We start from the raw sequence: 20,287 nt of genomic DNA, 5'->3' as shown, positions 1-20,287 counted from the left end.
GTTTCTCTCTGGCTAAATGTTTACAGTCGGAGTGTCTCTCTAATCAAAAATTCAAAGTAACAGCGTTTCTCTGGCTAAACATTCAAAACTGGCGTGTCTTTCGGGCTGAATGTTCAGAGTTAATGTGTTTCCCTGGCTGAATATTTACAGTATGTGTGTCCTTCTGGCTACATGTTCCGAGTTAGTGTGTCTCTCTTGCTGAATGTTCAGAGTTAGTGTGCCCCTCTTGCTGAGAGTTGGACATGATCCACTGCTCAAAGCCACCCACCCGTATACAGCCTGAGTCTCAGACATTCTGTACATTGCTATCATCTCTCAAATCCCTTTGGTCCCTATTAGCTTTGCTGTATAGTTTCGGAACTGTGGTGTGTTTCATTTCAAACAGCAAGTACAGGGCTGTCTCTGGTGTTAAAATGATCTCGTAGCGTGTGTACAGCAAAGCCCCTCTGTTGAATTAATTCCTTTAGTGTTCATTTGGTTCACTTCAGTAAACAGTGTGGGTGTTCAGGAATAGTGATTTTGCAGTGTGACAAACACAGACGGCGAGCGTGCGCATCTGTGTTTACAGGATCTGCATAAACAGACCCTCAGCTTGATGGGGTTCAGAACTGGTCATTAACAGGAAACAAACTGGTTGATCTGGAAGCAGTAGTTAATCTCAGATAGGACTCGGGTGTTAGCAGTGTGAGTGACATTTGATTAGCATGTACGCTCTGTAGGCAATCTGCTGCAAATCAGCCAGTCATTAAGACTAATGCTTGATTTGATTTGCTGTACTACAATGTTAATGCAAACTTAAAGATCTTTTTTTTTGTTGTTTGCTTGTGTAAATGTTGGGCTGCTGGGCTGTACCCTACAGGTGCGCATATACATCACAGACAGCGAGATAGTAGGGAGAGTAGAGTGGAGAGATCCAGTTGAGCACATTAGGCATCTGATTCCCCACGCAAAAAAAAAAAAAAAAAAAGAAAAATCACAAAGCCTCTCTAGGAGAGGCTGCTGCTGCTGCTTGCTGCACATGCTTTATTTGCTGCTACTTGTGGACTGAGTGGATTAGTGAATTTCGAGGCGCTGAAAGTCCGGTTCAGACTGCGTCTTTTTCCCCCCACTGATCGTTCTGCCGACGAGCATAAAGTGCAATCATGAACCAGACAGCAACCGTTTCGCAAGTCAAATGCCAATCCTCCAAAACCATAAAGGTAAGACTTATTTTTTTTTTTCCTCCCTCTTCTATTTCTACTTCTATCTGCATGACTGATTTCTCCATCGTGGCTGCAGTGTTCCAGTGATGGGAGATGAAGTTTGGCGACTCACCGCTCCAAAGTTGGCAGATGATGCTGATCATGAGGAGGATGATGAGAGTGATGATGAATAGTTTTGCGCAGAGGATTTCCGCCACCACCGCGCCTTTTGCGTGTTCAATACGCCGGAAAACGTAGCCTCTTCTCTTTGCGTGTTTGTGGAAATCTGGACTCACTTTCCTTTCGAGCAGATTTCCACCGTGTTCTGGGCGTTAGGAAAATATGAATATATACATTTGATATGGCTATGTTTTGCTGTATTATAAACACACGATCTGAAGAGGTGAAGAAAAAGTGAATGTGGAGCAAGTATTCGAGGAGCAGATTTTTTTTGTGCCCAAATGCATGCTGTTGTAATTCATTGCACGTCGAATGCAGCACTGAGGAGCGCATACAGTATATCACTCCCTTTGCAATGCGTAGCCATGGCGCGCGCGCGCGCGTGTGTGTGTGTGTGTGCGTGTGCGGCGCGCTATTTCATATCAAGAGGATTACTAAGGTTCATTAATACTGCGCAGAGCCACTGCTGATAACAATGCGAGTTTGCAACTTCACGCAATCTGCCCTCATTTCAACAGCTGACAATGAACTCTCAGTCTTTCAGCAGCTTCACCGTGTATCCTATCCTCCACCAATCTCATATAGGTACAGTAAGTAGTGGATTATGTAAAGAGAGAGAAAGAGAAAACATGGCAGTGTAGACAGAGGTGGTGGTGTTCCACTTGCTGCTGGGGTTTTCATCTGACAGTGAAAGATGAGAGAGCTTTATGAGCTCTGTACTGCATGTCAGTCAATACTCGGAGGGAGCAGCAGCATGAATCTAAATCCTTATTGCACTCTGTCATTAATTTGTGTTGAAATCCACAAGCAAAAGCCGAGCACATCCGTCCGCACAGCTTGTTGAACGGCCGAGGCTTACTTTGACTCGTGTTAAGAGGACTGTGTCGTTCTGAAGTGGGTGCAGTGGAAGGAAAACCATTAACATTGGACTCGCTCTCGTTCATCCTCGCTCATTAACACTAGGGCCGAACCCGAGATCCACATGAAATGCTGAGATGTTCAGTGGATGAACTGATGTTCAGTCTGCCTGCTGTTCAGAGAGTCGAGTGGCTTGTTCATCTGATGAGCTTGTCTCCTGATTGCAGGAGGCACACAGCATGGTCAGCTTTATTAGACCTGTTAGGTCTTGTGCCTGCTGATCCGAGCATGCCTGTTGGGTGAATGCAAAGGTCAGCTGTGACAGTGGGTCAATCAATAAAGAGTTCAGTCCAATTACAGTGAGCAAAGGATCTATCATCAGTGAACACACACACACACACACACACACACACACACACACACACACACACACACACACATACATAAATACAAACCTGGCAAACTATTTGAATATTTTTTGCACCTGACACTTCGTGTGCTTAAAACAGAAATCAGGATTTACACCCACTAGCTCATGAAAGCATGCACACACACACAACATGGCACAAATCAAGCCCAGAATACTCATTGTGCATACTAAAAAGTGTGGTGGAAGGATTATTTCCATTCGGTCCTATTTTATGTCATGTCAAGTGGGTCTTATTGTCATTTCGACCCTATACTGCTGATAAAGTACACACTGAAACGAAATAACATTCCTGTAGGACCAGGGTGCTATATAACACAACTAAACAAGACAACACAGAACTAAGACTAAACAGACCTAAACACAGCATAAATTGCACGTGTGCAGTTGTCCAAACGAGGCAACACGTTACATTGTAAACAAACAGAACACTCGAGCAGAAGTCACTTTTGTAAAATAAAAATAAAAAAACCTTAAAAATTAGCGAAGGAATCTATTTATTTTGGTTTAGAAGGTTTTGCTTATTCATTTATTTAAAACCTTTAATCTAAACGTCAAGATAGTCATTCCAGGCCCACAAGCGTCAATGTGACACAAAAGTTTGCTGCCTAAGAACTGAGAGCTGCAGAGAAGATTGCAGTATTACATTACGCCCATTGATCTGTGCTACGCTGCCATTGTTTACACATTTATTAAGCTATCAAAGGCTCACCCAAAAATAGACTGCTCACACAAACAAAGCTCATTTTTTTTCACCCTGCAAAAAAAGTTCCCTCAGATTCTGTTACACGATTAGTGTGTGACTTTCACTGAGGCCTTTTTGCTCAATAAACTAGTATTTTCTGCAAAATAAAAAAGATATTATCAATAAAAAAATATATAAAGAAAATAAAATCCACTGGCACATTTTTTTTATAAACCATTAAATCCTAACAAGTTCTTTATCACGTATTTTCCACATATTTTTCCCTGAAGAGTACATGGCTGTTAGTATTCGTGGTTTTTGGCTTCTTTCCGATTTTCTCTTCACACCATTCCACAATTTGCTACAGCCTTCTGCTAATAATGTTCAGACTTGGCTGGCTTAAAGTTACACTCTGTGATTTTTAGAACAAGCACGTGATCTTGTCTTCCAGCTTTGCTTGTAGATATTTGACTCCCTCTATGTTCATCACAGATCAGTTTAGATAAGAACCAATAGTCAGGAGTCTGTAGAGATGAAAGCAGCATTCAATTGCAATTCAGTTCTGTTTAAAGAGAAGAGCAATGATTTATGTTTTACATTAGCTACGCACATTGGTCTGTGCTGCTATTTATCTTTGCTGCATCTTGAAGAAAAAAAATATCAAGAACAAAAATAATTGGTGCAAAAAGAGTGTAAAATTACTTTAGGTTGTCAATGAAAAATTTAACTAATCTATTTTTTAATGCTAAAATAGGCAGTAAAATAATTTAGATGTCAATCCAAGTTTTATGGACTTGTTGAATGTGTAGAGAGCTATTGAGGCCTTTTTTTTCTATGAAATTCACTGAACATCCTCTTTCTGGACATTAGTTCCAGACACTGTTTTCTACACACTAAAATGTTCACACCATAACAAGTCCTGACTGAAAACCCAAAGTCCCAGTCTAATAACCAACGAGTCACCACACAGTAGCGCTCTTACTTATTACAGCAATCTAAAACACTATGACCCGGTCCACCAGAGAATCATTCAACTAAAATCTCGCACTGAAAAATGCCTTTATGCTCGTTCATTAACAAAAACAAACAAAAAAATCATTTTTAGCCTAGCACAATTTTACTGTATTATTGGAAAAACACATACATAACGCTTAGTAGCAGCAGTTTATAGAAACATACAGCATCTCAGAGTGGTGCATTCAATCTTCTTGGAGTAGGTGTGAAACCCAACAAATCAGAGATTTGTTTCAGTTTTGGTGAACTAAACATGCTATTTAGGTCTGTCTGTCAAGCTGAGAAATCAGTTATAAGAAAGAAACATTTGCTAAGAGTTTAGAGAAAAATAAAGTACAAAGGAACAAGCAAAGCTAGCTGGTCTTCCATTCTCCCATCTGCTGTATATTTTCAGAAACAGAATGCAAAGGTTCAGATGTATATGTATGTGAATGGTGCTTTTGCTTGTCTCCAGGATGAGGTCAAATACAGACTTCTATTTTATTTGTGTGCAGGCTGCAACTATTGTGCTTCTTATCCAAGGTTTTGCTGTTATTACCTGAATGGAATCGAATTCTCTAGGCAGGCAAGAATCTAGTGGGCTCCCAGTGAATGTAAAAAAGAAGTGTTTTTGGGGCATTTGTTTTTCACCACCATCAAATGAAAGGTTGGTATGGGCCGCAATGTGACAATTTGCACTCCAAACTGTCACTCTAAATCACGCTACACTTCACCGAGGTGTCTTCAACTGTACAATTTCCTTATGTTTATAGGAGACTTGCAGAAATTTCCTGAGAGGATAGGGATGCTATGATATGGATGGATTAAAAGCAGCTGGAGCACTACAGCAGGTATTTTAGTCGCTCTTGGGAGCATCTCTGAGCATCCCCTTTGCCAGGCAACAGATAAAAATCTGGCGTGTGAGTGAGTGTGTGACTACCGGAGGATTTAATGATAAGAAGGATGGTAAAAAAAAAAAAAGGAAAAATGACTGGGACCTGATTAAGGATTGTTGCATGGAGATTACAAGTAGCAGAGAGATGTCACACATCAGAGTTTAGAGGCACTCATCCAGTCCCTTGCAAACTGGTGCAGAATTTTTAGAAAAGAATGATAAAAATGTTGACATTTTAAGTAATATTTTTAATTTATGGAGATGTAAATGTGTTAGTGGATTAAGTGAAGGAGAGCCATAGACCAGGCATATACAAAACCCTAATCTTATAGCTAGACAAAATGGTTTCACACATTTTTCTACATCTATCTGCATAATTCTATCCTTTTGGAGTGTTTACTGGTCACATTTTAGAGCACTTATTTGCAGAGCCCCACATTTGATTAATATGAACACTTGCTTTTGATGCAGCAATCACATTACTAAACTGAATGCTTTCATCGCTGCCTGTTAGGTAATTATTGAAGATAATTATAGAGCTTTTAAATAACCCAAAGTTCCTTTAGCACAACATGAACAACACTGAGACATACTAGTGAGAAGATGTAGATAATAAACCGAGATTAAGTCTGGTTTTATGATGCCATGTCACAGTGGATAGGACTTCAGTAAAGTCTCAGGTTCAAAAGATTTTTTTTAGATGGAGGAGCAGTGAGCAAGGGAGATTCGAGGGTACAGATGGGCATGTAGGGAAAAACAATGGCAGATACATAAGAAAGAAGCAAGTGTGTCTGGAAAAAATAAAGAATGTTAAATAAACATTAGTAATTTGTTTTATGTGAAGCCAGGTTTCCAAAATACTAGTTATTGAATTTTTGGTGAATTTGGAGTCTTTAGAGAGAAACAGAACTAATAGTGCTTTGGGCAGAATTGCAACAATCCAAGTAGATCCAAGACTGTATGTATGACTGAGGGATACAGCTTCAAGTGTAAAAGACAAGCAGTGATTTTTAAGTGTTCTGAATATATATAAAAAAAGACCTTTTTTTCACTATAGGGCTGATATGTATTCAAAGGAGTGAGTTTGGTCTAGAGTGACTCAGATGTTGTGAACAGAAAAAGCGGGAAAATACAGTAGGCGTGTTATCAATGTAAAGGATTATATATTTATTATTTTTCCTGAGAACTGCTTTTGGAGCCAAAATGTTAAAGCTGTGTTATTGTCTTATCTTTGAGTTTGAGAAAGGTATTTGTCATTGAAGTCAAATATTCTGTAGAAAATCAACAGTATAGACTGGTGGCAGGTATTGAGTGGGATTTAATTTAAGTCTGAATGTCATCAGTGAGAGTTAAGATTAAAGCTTTGTGTGGTGTGGCTAAGAGGAATGAAGTATCTAAATTATAAAAGTCAATGGACCGAGAACTGAGCCTTGAGGAACCACATGTGTAATAGTGGAGATTGTGGTCCGTCGCCTGAGAGGGTAATGAAATGTTTTCTATCCATCAGATAAAGAGCTAAACCTCTGTGCAATACTCAGCTTACAAAGCTTTCATAAAATGCATAGAGTTAGTATTCAAATGTAATACAAAAATATTCTTCGTTTCTGAGTCAGCTTATACCCTCTTCTCCTGTCTTCCTTTCTGGATATACACCACCTGGCCAAATAAAGGTAAATGTTTGAACATAATAAACAAATACTTTAGAGGATAGTGATGAACTGTCAACTCTGCAGAGGAAATGTGGTCAGAAAAAAAAAATTTAATATTAGAATTAACTATCACATCATAAACATTGACAATTAATGGCTATGTTCAATCTTGAAAGAGAGAGCATTTCTACATGCACAATGCAATGAGAACTTACAAGATTGGGACTAAACAGCTGTGTAGCCAAAAGAAAGCCGCTTGTTAGTGAGGCTAATTGGAAAAAATGGCTTCAATTTGCTAGGTAGAATAAAGGTTGGAGTGGGGAGGAATACAAAAAAAGGTCATGTGGTCAGATGAGTGCAGATTTTCCCTATTTTAAAGCAAAAAGCATGTCAATGTAAGAAGGGAAATGCATAAAATGATGACCCTTTTATGCATAGTGCCTCTTGTACAAGCTTCTGGCAGTGTTATGATCTGGGGTAGCTTTAAGTGACCAGGTTTTGACTCAGCCATGTTATTCAGTAGTAAAATGAACTAAGCTGAGCACCAATATGTACTGAACGATTAGTGGATCAGTGATTTTTTTGTCTTCATTAACAGAATATTCCAAGATGACAATATGCAGGTTGGCATTTTTTTAAAGATAGGAGCGACGATCTCCTCGAAGCCAGAGGAGGGAACAATGGCCACAGTACAGCAAGGTAGCAGAGCAATGTCCTCAGCCGAGCACACTGGCAAAGTGACGTCCTCAGCTGAGCAGGATGGCAAAACGACATCTGAGAGGGAGCCAGGAATCAAATTGAAATCCAGGGAGGGCCGATACAGAAGGGCGCTCATGATGAGGCTAAGATCAGTACCGGTGCCCTCTGTGCTGTTGTGATGCATAGTGACATTCTCAGAGTGACAGAAAGGCTAAGTGATGTTCTCCTCAGAGCAGAAGGGCAGAGTGACTTCCAAAGTGGAGGAGGCCAGGTTTGGAGGTTCCAGGTTTGGAGCCCCCTCCCTTAATACTTCCTAGAGGAGCTTTTTCATGTTGGGCTTCAGTTGTCCATTCAACCTGTTGAGCTGCCTTTGCCTTTTTCCGAGCTGCTCTTTTTGCTTATGCATGCACTTTTTTTTTCCTGCATCAATGTTATCTGTCTGTTGTTCTGTGAAATAATGATCTAGAAGTGGCTTTGAAACAATGGTACTAGAAATATGTTCCATAAAGGAAGTGGAACAACATTTTAAAGTTTGCAATTTTATATTTTTATTATCTTTTGCCAGGCAGTGAATCTTTTTATTCAATTTTTTTATTTTTAGTGCACTCTTTTTCCATTATCCAGACATTAACAAATTAGTAAATTAAATTACATTAACAAATTAATTTGTAAAGTAAATACAGTAAAAAACTAAAAAATTTAGCAAAACATTCACCTTGTTTGTTTTTGACAGGTAATCGTTGCCTGAAGCCAGATTCTTTGTATTTTTACTGCTGATGCTCTGCTGCTGCTTACACCTCTTCTACACTCTTACTGTATTCTTCCTTCAGAATCACCCCTACACTATTTCTCATTTCAGCTACACCATGATAGAACAGTTTAAAACCACCTCCAATGTTCCTGGTCTTACTTTCTTTCCACTTGGTCTCCTAAACACAACATATTTACCTTTCTCCTCTCCATCATATCAGCCAACTCTCTTCCTTTACCAGTCATAGTACCAACATTTAAAGTACCAACCCGAACCTCCACTCTCCTCCACTTCTTCTTTCCCTGCCGTCTCTGTAGTCGTCTTTCTCCTCTCCTTCTCCTCCTTCGGCCAACAGTAGCCCCATTTCCACAAGTACCCTGTTGGCTAACAATACCTGTGGCGGTCGTTGGTAATCCGGGCCTCGACCGATCCGGTAGGAAATTCTGGTTCATGAGCCGCATATTTTATTTGGCACGTTTCACGCTCGTTGCCCTTCCTAACGCAACCCTCCCCATTTATTCGTGTTTGGGACTGGCACTAAGGGTGCATTGGCTTGTGCTGGTTATATATATATATATATATATATGCACAATGCAATGAGAACTTACAAGATTGGGACTAATATATATATATATATATATACACACACACACTCACACACACATATATATAATGTTAAAGCTTAAAAGCTGTCCACTTAAATGATTTGTTCATGCATCATCCTGAATCCTCTTTAGGGACTTCTACAATATGGGGGGTAAAAAAACACATTACATACTGACAGTTTTGTAGTTAGACACTGTATAAAATGTAAATAATAAAGTTTGTATTTTTGAAAGGATTGTACGCAGAACAGACACATCCACCTGTTTTCCATTATTCACATTCCCCATAAATAGAGACGTTGAGTTTTTATGCATGGCAAAGTATTCTCCTAGAGATGTTCTACAAACTAAAATTTCAAGTCTTCTTGCCTGCGTTTATGCTCCTGGGGTTTGATATGTGTTTTTTTTCCCTGTTTTTTTGTGATTTTGTCTGATATCCTGTTTGTAAAATGCCTGACCTTCTCTCAGTTTTCTACTATGATTAAATTAAGTATATTTTGGATCTATTTGCTATTTGTCATTTTTAATAAAAGCATTACTCGCAACTGCAGCTGTCTCTGACGCCTGACATTGACTAAATGTTTGCTGCTATAGTGACCAATTATTCTGATTCTGAACTTTGCAAATTTGGTTTTACAACCACCAAAATATTTTCCTTCCGCTTTAATGAGACACTGTCATGCTTTTAAATGCTTAAGGAGGCCTCATTAATTCAGTCAGATAAGCTGAGTAAATATTTAGCTGTAAAAATTAAATGCCATCCAAAGCAACGGACTGATTTCAAAAAGCATTTTTCATATGAGTGTATATTACCATGGGTGGAAAGTACAAGTACATGAATACACAGTTCATTAATTTTGAGGTTACTATAGATCACAGTACATTTACCCAAATAAAAAAATAAATAAATCTTTATGATGTTTATTTTTTGGTACTGTTACAAAGTAAAAAATATAATGTATTTAATTCTGGAAAACACAGCATGTGCAAATAAAAAAAAATTATTTTACGACCCAGGCTAGAATTAAGCAGTCTCCTGCCAATGGTTTACACTTTTAATGATGTTTGCTTCAAAGCAAACAGTGTGATAATTCATTCATTCATTCATTCATTCATTTTCTCCCGCTTAACAGTGTGATAATGATCTGCAAATTATACGAACCAGAGCCACATTTTACATTTCAACTGTGGAAATGGATTGTTTGCTTAAGTCGGTTTAAGTAGCCTGATCTTTTAAAGTTTTACCTATGAAAGCATGTATTAAAAGTACAATATCAGTTCAGTGTTTAATAGTTTGTATCAAGCATGCTTGTGAACATCTGACCATCACACACATATATGAGCCTAACTCCAAATGCGGAAGCACAACAGTCATCTAGTATTTGTATGCTATAGCAATAAGATTTCTTTCCCCAAACCTGTTCCAGCATCACAATAACCTGTGCACGAGGTGCATGAATACATGGTGTGCTGAAGTTGGTCTGGAAGATCTCAAGTGACCTGCTCAGAGCCCTGACCTTAAATTCACTGAACACATTTAAGATTAATTGAAACTCAGTGCCGGGTCTCCTCAATCGACAGCTGTGCCTGACCAAGCTAATGCTCTTGTGGCTGAATGAGCAAATCCCAACTGCCACAATCCAAAATCTAGTGAAAAGCTGTTCTTAAAGAATAGAAGTTGCTATAACAGCAAAGGGACAATAAAAGTAACGGGTATAGATTGTTCAAAAAGCATATAAGAGCATGATAGTCATGTCCACAAGCTATCTACTGTAAGTGCTGGTACAACCTATAAATAACTATAGGAAGAATAATGTGTAAGGGGCATCTTTGTTGGATAGTTTTATATATATTGCTAGAAATGTATAAATTACATGGGCAAGATAGTTAGCTAAAAGAACTAGCAAGCTACTCAAACATAAACAGCATTTGCCAATTTATCAAGGTAGATAACATTACCTTGGTGTTTATACCATTGAGACGATGATCACTTCAGCATAACTAACAGTAGATTTCACTGAACCTATAAATAGAATAGAATACTATTGTATTAACAATACACACTATTGAAAACCAGTGTAATGTTAAAAATCCTCTTGAGTTAAAATATAATTCTATAAACATGTTTGATTTAGTCCTTTATACATTGACCTACAAGTGAAAATTTTCTCTTTATGTACTCATAACTTCACTCTTGAGCTCCCTTTTATGTATTCAAAACTTAATTTGACTTATATTACTGAATATATGCTGAAAACTCACTGCTTTTTGGTGATTATTAAAGAACAAATAATAATAATTTATATATATATATATATATATATATATATATATATATATATATATATATATATATATATATATACATATATATATATATATATATATATATACATACATATATATATATATATATATATATATATATATATATATATATATATATATATATATATATATATATATATATATATACAGTGGGTACGGAAAGTATTCAGACCCCCTTAAATTTTTCACTTTTTGTTATATTGCAGCCATTTGCTAAAATCATTTAAGTTCATTCTTCTTCCTCATAATTGTACACACAGCTCCCCATATGGACAGAAAAACACAGAATTGTTGACATTGTTGCAGATTTATTAAAAAAGAAAAACTGAAATATCACATGGTCCTAAGTATTCAGACCCTTTGCTGTGACACTCATATATTTAACTCAGGTGCTTTCCATTTATTCTGATCATCCTTGAGATGGTTCTACACCTTCATTTGAGTCCAGCTGTGTTTGATTATACTGATTGGACTTGATTAGGAAAGCCACACACTTGTCTATATAAGACCTTCCAGATCACAATGCATGTCAGAGCAAATGAGAATCATGAGGTCAAAGGAACTGCCTGAAGAGCTCAGAGACAGAATTGTGGCAAGGCACAGATCTGGCCAAGGTTACAAAAAGATTTCTGCTGCACTTAAGGTTCCTAAGAGCACAGTGGCCTCCATAATCCTCAAATGGAAGACGTTTGGGACGACCAGAACCCTTCCTAGAGCTGGCCGTCCGGCCAAACTGAGCTATCGGGGGAGAAGAGCCTTGGTGAGAGAGGTAAAGAAGAACCCAAAGATCACTGTGGCTGAGCTCCAGAGATGCAGTCAGGAGATGGGAGAAAGTTGTAGAAAGTCAACCATCACTGCAGCCCTCCACCAGTCGGGGCTTTATGGCAGAGTGGCCCGACGGAAGCCTCTCCTCAGTGTAAGACACATGAAAGCCCGCATGGAGTTTGCTAAAAAACACCTGAAGGACTCCAAGATGGTGAGAAATAAGATTCTCTGGTCTGATGAGACCAAAATAGAACTTTTTGGCCTTAATTCTAAGCGGTATGTGTGTAGAAAACCAGGCACTGCTCATCACCTGTCCAATACAGTCCCAACAGTGAAGCATGGTGGTGGCAGCATCATGCTGTGGGGGTGTTTTTTAGCTGCAGGGACAGGACGACTGGTTGCAATCGAGGGAAAGATGAATGCGGCCAAGTACAGGGATATCCTGGACAAAAACCTTCTCCAGAGCGCTCTGGACCTCAGACTGGGCTGAAGGTTTACCTTCCAACAAGACAATGACCCTAAGCACACAGCTAAAATAACGAAGGAGTGGCTTCACAACAACTCCGTGACTGTTCTTGAATGGCCCAGCCAGAGCCCTGACTTAAACCCAATTGAGCATCTCTGGAGAGACCTAAAAATGGCTGTCCACCAACGTTTACCGTCCAACCTGACAGAACTGGAGAGGACCTGCAAGGAGGAATGGCAGAGGATCCCCAAATCCAGGTGTGAAAGACTTGTTGCATCTTTCCCAAAAAGACTCCTGGCTGTATTAGATCAAAAGGGGGCTTCTACTAAATACTGAGCAGAGGGTCTGAATACTTAGGACCATGTGATATTTCAGTTTTTCTTTTTTAATAAATCTGCAACAATGTCAACAATTCTGTGTTTTTCTGTCAGTATGGGGTGCTATGTGTACATTCATGAGGAAGAAGAATGAACCTAAATGATTTTAGCAAATGGCTGCAATATAACAAAGAGTGAAATATTTAAAGGGGTCTGAATACTTTCCGTACCCACTGTATATATATATATATATATATCATCTTTGATGCCTTAGATAAGATTATAGGAGATATAAGAGAGATATCAAAGAACTGTTTATACCTGACAAAGAAAGATTACATTGCAGAACTGCTAACCTTCCACCCAGACAGTGTGACTACTGTAGCAGTTGATTTGTTTTGAAATGTTATAGCACTGCTCATAAAAACTAGTGTCACTACTTGTAGATGCGCATTAAGGGTAGCCATCTGTCCCTCCTCAGCAAACCCTGTGCTTCCTCCCTATTGACCAGCTGGTCTTGAACCAATGCCATGTTTGTTTTATATAGTGATTCGTTGCTTCCTCTTATCTGCTTGTTTTTCCTTCTCAGTAGAACTAATTCAAAATGGCCATTTTGCTTCAGTTTCGATTAGCGATATACAGTGAAGGAAATCTAAACTAACCATTATTCACATTTTAATGAAAACCAATTTACCGTATAAATCATACAGTAGCTTAAAATACTTATTATGATGAAATTTCAGTTGATAGTCTAGTAGTAAACCAGTACAACTTAGATAAAGATAAAAGTCCAAAGAATACAAACCTATACAAAGGTCATATATCTAACCAAAATCACATTCCCTTAGATACAATACAGATCAAAGTCTAACCACCTCTGCTATATGCTTTAAAATATATAAAGATCCTATAAGGTTTGACTAACATGGCATATAATTAACAGTGAAACCCTTTCATTACATTAAATATGATCTAGTTTACTCATTAAAAGCTCAGAAATAACTTATCAAACAGGAGATCATGAGTTATAGTGGCAGTGTCTTGCTCTAGAGAGCTCATTGTCACTTTGTTCAGGTTTTACTTCTAAAAACTGGCACATAAAACGGTGAATTCATGAAAGTATGAAAATTACAACCTTCAAAAGAAAACAACACATTAAATACAATGGTGTGAAAAAGTGTCCTGATTTCTTATATTTTTTTGCATGTTTGTCACACTTTAATGTGTCAGATCATCAAGCTAATTTAAATATTAGTAAAAGATAACACGAGTGAACACAACATGCAGTTTTTAAATGAATGTTTTAATTATTGAGGGAAAACAAAATCCAAAACTACATGGCCCTGTGTGAAAGTGTTTGCCCCCCTGTTAAAACTGTGCTTTATCACACCTGAGTTCAATTTCTCTAGCCACACCCAGGCCTGATTACTGCCACACCTGTTCGCAATCAAGAAATCTCTTAAATAGGACCTGCCTGACAAAGTGAATTAGACCAATAGATCCTCAAAAGCTAGACGTCATGCCGAGAGCCAAACAAATTCAGAAACAAATGAGAAAAAAAGTAATTGCAATATATCCGTCTGGAAAACGTTATAAAGCCATTTCTAAAGCTTTGGGACTCCAGCGAACCACAGTGGAGAACCTTCCCAGGAGGGGCCGGTCAACCAAAATGACCCCAAGAGCACAGTGATGACTCATCCAAAAGGTCACAAAAGACAACATTTAAAGAACTGCAGTCCTCACTTGTATAATATATTCATATATTCAATATATTCAATATTCAAATAATATATTCATATTGAAATATTTGTGAATGGTGCTAAATTGACAGTGGATTTAGTATTATTATGTTTTGTTTATTTCCATGAGAAGTTAGCAGTTATTTCCATAGCAATATGTATGCAGGTCTGACAGCACATTGCTAGTGCAGTTGTTACTCAGTAAAAGAAAAGTTAAAAATGATTGAACTCAAATATGAGGGATAAATGAGAGATAAAAAGATTTAGCTTTGAGCTTTTAGAAGTGAAAGAGCAAAAACTTCACCATTCCCACCATTTTACAGCAAAATTTCATGTCTCATTAATGAGAAATCTAAAAGAGACTTAGTGGAAACAGCAAACAATGGATTTGCAGTTGCATCCTTCCTATATGGTGCGTTTGCACTGACACTAGACATACTATACTGTATATGATGAAACACACCCTGGCAGTGATGCGAGTATTACTTTGAAAGTTTAGGCTTGGAATTTTATCTATTTAAGCAGAGTGTACAGGTGAGGAGATAAGAGAGCTGGACAGACTAAAGGACTGAAGCACCACTGCAATGCTTAGGTAAAGATAAAGCAAGAGCTAAATCCCACTGCACCTCTCTCAGCACAAAGGAGAGAATAAAAAGTGAGAATAGACCCACTTGTCAAAGAAATAAGTTTTAGGGAAAAAAATAAAACCTTTGAGCAATTTTGAAGATAATGTTAATTATGAAGAAAAATGTTCTTTTTTTTAGGTTTCAAAACTTGCAGGCAGAACGTGTGTGAAGAAAAAAAAAAATCATTCTCCACGGGCTAAAGCCTAAAAAGCCTCTGGAGAATCACTTGAAGGGTTTTAAGTAGAACTATACAAAAGAGGGTTCAAAAAGAACCAAAGAGAAAAATGTTTTATGGATCTGGAGCAACAAAGCATCCAGAGAACTACTGAGTGAGGAATGAAATGATTAAGTGAAAAAGGTCTCTTTCAGGGTAATGCACACTTTTATATAACATTTTGTGATTATGAGTGAGGGAAAGAGAAAGAAGAAGAGATTCACACAGTCAACTTGTGGCAGGAAGTCATGCTGAGCACTGCTGTTAGCTGACACACATGGCAGGTGGCAGTTATGTTTTTCTGCGCTTATGGCAGGGAAAAGCTTAGGCCTGTAAGTGCCTGTAAGGATGCTGTGACTAATGAAGTATTTGTACACTCTCATCACAAACACTCAGAAAGTCAACCTCCCGCAACAGCTGTAATTATGCATGAACGAGTCGCTGGGTTGGAGGTAGCTGGGCAACCGTTGCCATGGCGAGTAAACGGGGTGACGGAAAGAGGTGGACAAACTGAAGAGCAGCAGTGTGTGATGAAAAGAGGCCAAAGCGCCGATTTACTGAGGGTCCTATGGTAATCACTTTAACTTAGGGTGGAGGCGGAGTTAGATTAGTTTTCAACCACAGCTACTTCCAAATTTTTATTAAAGTTTCTACTGCATTATTGAATATTGCAACTCCAAGATACACATAGAACAAAGGGTGCTGGAAATTGATTAAAGAAATGTTGCATGTTTTTGCTCCAGAAGGTCATGGATATTTATCAAAGAAATCTGCAGCTACGTTATATGATTCATTAACTATAGTGACAGGAAATGAAGGTAAAAGTTGTGTATGAGAATGTCTGTAAGCGGTTATGCGGAAACTGACGGTGGACGAGTTCATTTGGAAAAAGTGACCTTCTAATAATTGGCTGATTGTGTTAGGGTACAAGCTGCTTAGCTGCTATAACCACCTTGTGATCAATGCTATTATATTATGAAACTAGATGTTAGTTATATACCAACACAGTTAATTATTAACTATTGTATCGTAAAATGTAATTCAGACATCCATAGGCAAGACAAGAAGATTTTTAATGCAATAAAATTAAACAGTCCAACTGGGATCCGAGTTTATGGACAAATTGATGGATAAATATAAAAGATTAGAGAGATAATTGGTTCTGCACACTAACACACATTTAGGAAACCTGATATACCCTGCTTCAATAAGTTGTTTGTTCATCCAAGGTTTTGGGTTTTTGCTGTTATTGACACTACAGTATGTTTGAATTTGGGTGTTTTACTTTAAGCCCTATGAAGGTCACCTGCTATGGCAATTTTTTTTTTTGGTTTTACAATTATAGTGTGCAGCAGTCAGACATGGCCGTCCTAACAGCAGCTGCATAGGCTTCTCAGTATTTTCCTATAGTCCAGCTGTAGGCTGTGCTTTGAGTTTCTCTCTATTATTTGTTACTAAGCTAAAGCACTTCACGTAGACCTCTAGATGAAGCCCATATAATGAAGCCCCTATATATTATTCTCAAGAGAGTATATGATGTCCTTGTTTTCGTGCATTTGTAAACAACAGTTAATTAAAGGTTAAAATGTTGCTACTGAACAGACACACATACACATTACATGGACAACAGCTTGTGGAAACCTGACCATAACATTCAAATGTGCTTTTTGAACATCCTATTCTACATTTAGTCTCCATTTGCCATTATAATAACCTCCACTCTACTGGGAAGATGTTCCACTAGATTTTGGAGTGTGCATGTAGAGATTTGTGCTCATTCAGCCACAAGGGCGTTTGTAAAGTCAGGCACTGATGTAGAGTAAAGAGGCCTGGGGTGTAGTCATCATTGTAATTCATCCCAAAGCTGTGCAGTAGTGTTTGGGTCAAAACTCAAGATCCACTCAAGATCCGCCACTTCAACCAAACGATATCTTTATGGAGCTTGCTTTGTTCACAGGGGAATTGTCATTCAGGAACAGGTTTATGTCTCCTAGTTCTTAAGAAAAAATCTAAAGCTACCACATACAAAGACATCCTACAAGTGTGTGCCTCCCGTTTTGTGGGGAACGGTTTTGGGAAGAACCACGTATGTCGAGGAAAGTGAGGTGTCCCAATACTTTTGTCTATATAGTGTGTGTCAGTGTATGTATTAGCTTTTACGATATTGCTTTGATGTGCAGCATCTCTCTGCTCTGCTTTCTTTTGTAATGCATTTCTGATTTAAGAGTGTATGTGCGTGTCAGGTTGTGTGCACTTAGGTGTGAACTAATGGTGTTGATCAGTGCCACTTGTGTGATTAGCAGGTCTTAGTGGTGGTGTGATGCTCCAGTAATTGTGGCTGCACTTACAACGCTCACACAACACACACACACACACACACACACACACACACACACACACACACACACACACACACACACTCTCTCTCTCTTTCTCTTTCTCTCTCTCTCTCTCTCTCTCTCTCTCTCTCTCTCTCGCTTTCCCTCACACACTCATATTTCTGTTAAAAATAAACATCTCATAGCAAACTAGCACAAAGCATGTGGGAACCATACTATAAAACACAGGTCAGTATTTTGTAGAAAAATTACCCCTAACCCTCTTCCTGAAGATCTGCGTTCCTACAAATTCCTACTTTCATTTCCAGTCAAGTCCAGCACACCTGCTGCAGATAATCAGTTTACCCGATGAGCCGGATCAGGTCATTTAGATAAGGGCTTGAAAATAAAATGTGTAGAATAGATCTTCTTGGGTTAGTGATTATAGCTGTATTGTATAGTATATATAACTACACAGATATTGTCATGCAGCTGTTATATGGTACAACAGAAATACTGCCACATATATGTAGTACATAGCATTTTGTAGCCCTAAAAAGCTTATAACCCCAGGTTATATGAGCCCTCGTGTGGAGAAAAGTAGAACTACATATCTCATTTCTTCTCTGTTTCCTTCAAGCATTTTATTGTTTTTGCAAATACATAGACCGGATAACCCAACAGTAAATATATATATATATATATATATATATATATATATATATATATATATATATATATATAAAATGAAATGTTAAATTCAATATTTGTGCCATAGAGAATATACAGTATACTTTATATTGTATATACTCAATATACATAAAGTACTGTGCAAATGTTTTAGGCAAATGTGAAGAATGCTTAAAAAATAGAAGTGTTCTTTTTTATTATCAATTTAATAAATGGAACGTAAATAAAAAAAAAAAAAATAAAAAAAAAAATGTCAAATCAATAATTCGTATCATCACTTCGTACATTTTCACATAGTTTTTGCAGGAACTCAGCAGGGAGGTTGTTTCAATGAATGTAGACTGCCTTAAGTCCAAACCGTCACTTCCAGGACTCCTTGTTGGTCTCTATGCTGAAGATAGTTCTTAATGACATTAGCTGTATGTTTGGGGTCGTTGTTCTGCTGCAGATTTAATTTGGCGCCAGTCACACGGCTGATGGTACTGCATGATGGATAATTATTTGCCTGTATTTCTCAGCATTAATCCTGACCAAATCTCCAACACCATTCGCAGAAATTCAGCCCCAAACTTGCAATAAATCTCCACTTTTGTCTGCAGACACTCAATAATAAACCACTTTTTAACCCTTCAGCAAACAACGTATATACAGTGGGTACGGAAAGTATTCAGACCCCCTTAAATTTTTCACTCTTTGTTATATTGCAGCCATTTGCTAAAATCATTTAAGTTCATTCTTCTTCCTCATGAATGTACACACAGCTCCCCATACTGACAGAAAAACACAGAATTGTTGACCTTTTTGCAGATTTATTAAAAAAGAAAAACTGAAATATCACATGGTCCTAAGTATTCAGACCCTTTGCTGTGACACTCATATATTTAACTCAGGTGCTTTCCATTTCTTCTGATCATCCTTGAGATGGTTCTACACCTTCATTTGAGTCCAGAAATTTTTGATTATACTGATTGGACTTGATTAGGAAAGCCACACACCTGTTTATATAAGACCTTACAGATCACAATGCATGTCAGAGCAAATGAGAATCATTAAGGTCAAAGGAACTGCCTGAAGAGCTCAGAGACAGAATTGTGGCAAGGCACAGATCTGGCCAAGGTTCCAAAAAAATTTCTGCTGCACTTAAGGTTCCTAAGAGCACAGTGGCCTCCATAATCCTCAAATGGAAGACGTTTGGGACGACCAGAACCATTCTTAGAGCTGGCCGACCGGCCAAACTGAGCTATCGGGGGAGAAGAGCCTTGGTGAGAGAGGTAAAGAAGAACCCAAAGATCACTGTGGCTGAGCTCCAGAGATGCAGTCGGGAGATGGGAGAAAGTTGTAGAAAGTCAACCATCACTGCAGCCCTTCACCAGTGGGGCTTTATAGCAGAGTGTCCCGACGGAAGCCTCTCCTCAGTGCAGGACAGGTGAGAAATAAGATTCTCTGGTCTGATGAGACCAAGATAGAACTTTTTGGCCTTAATTCTAAGCGGTATGTGTGGAGAAAACCAGGCACTGCTCATCACCTGTCCAGTACAGTCTCAACAATGAAGCATGGTGATGGCAGCATCATGCTGTGGGGGCGTTTTTCAGCTGCAGGGACAGGACGACTGGTTGCAATCAAGGGAAAGATGAATGCGGCCAAGCACAGGGATATCCTGGACGAAAACCTTCTCCAGAGTGCTTTGGACCTCAGACTGGGCTGAAGGTTTACCTTCCAACAAGACAATGACCCTAAGCACACAGCTAAAATAACGATGGAGTGGCTTCACAACAACTCCGTGACTGTTCTTGAATGCCCCAGCCAGAGCAATGACTTAAACCCAATTGAGCATCTCTGGAGAGACCTAAAAATGGCTGTCCACCAACGTTTACCGTCCAACCTGACAGAACTGGAGAGGA

At 38.4% G+C, this 20,287-nt stretch overlaps 1 protein-coding gene across 1 annotated transcript in view; it reads left to right on the top strand.

Moving 5' to 3' along the window:
- Positions 1-381: 381 nt before the first annotated feature.
- dpp10 (dipeptidyl peptidase like 10) overlaps positions 382-20,287 on the top strand; it is a 96,555-nt gene continuing 76,649 nt past the window's right edge. The window contains exon 1 of the mRNA XM_083538004.1: positions 382-1,199. Within this exon, the coding sequence (XP_083394130.1) occupies positions 1,143-1,199 (57 nt within the window). The 5' untranslated portion in view covers positions 382-1,142. The remainder of the gene's footprint in view (positions 1,200-20,287) is intronic.

This window comes from Silurus aristotelis (assembly GCF_946808225.1).
Source record: "Silurus aristotelis genome assembly, chromosome: 3".
NCBI lineage: Eukaryota > Metazoa > Chordata > Actinopteri > Siluriformes > Siluridae > Silurus > Silurus aristotelis.
Note: the sequence above shows the minus strand (reverse complement) of the source record. Positions and strands in the feature narration are given on the sequence as shown.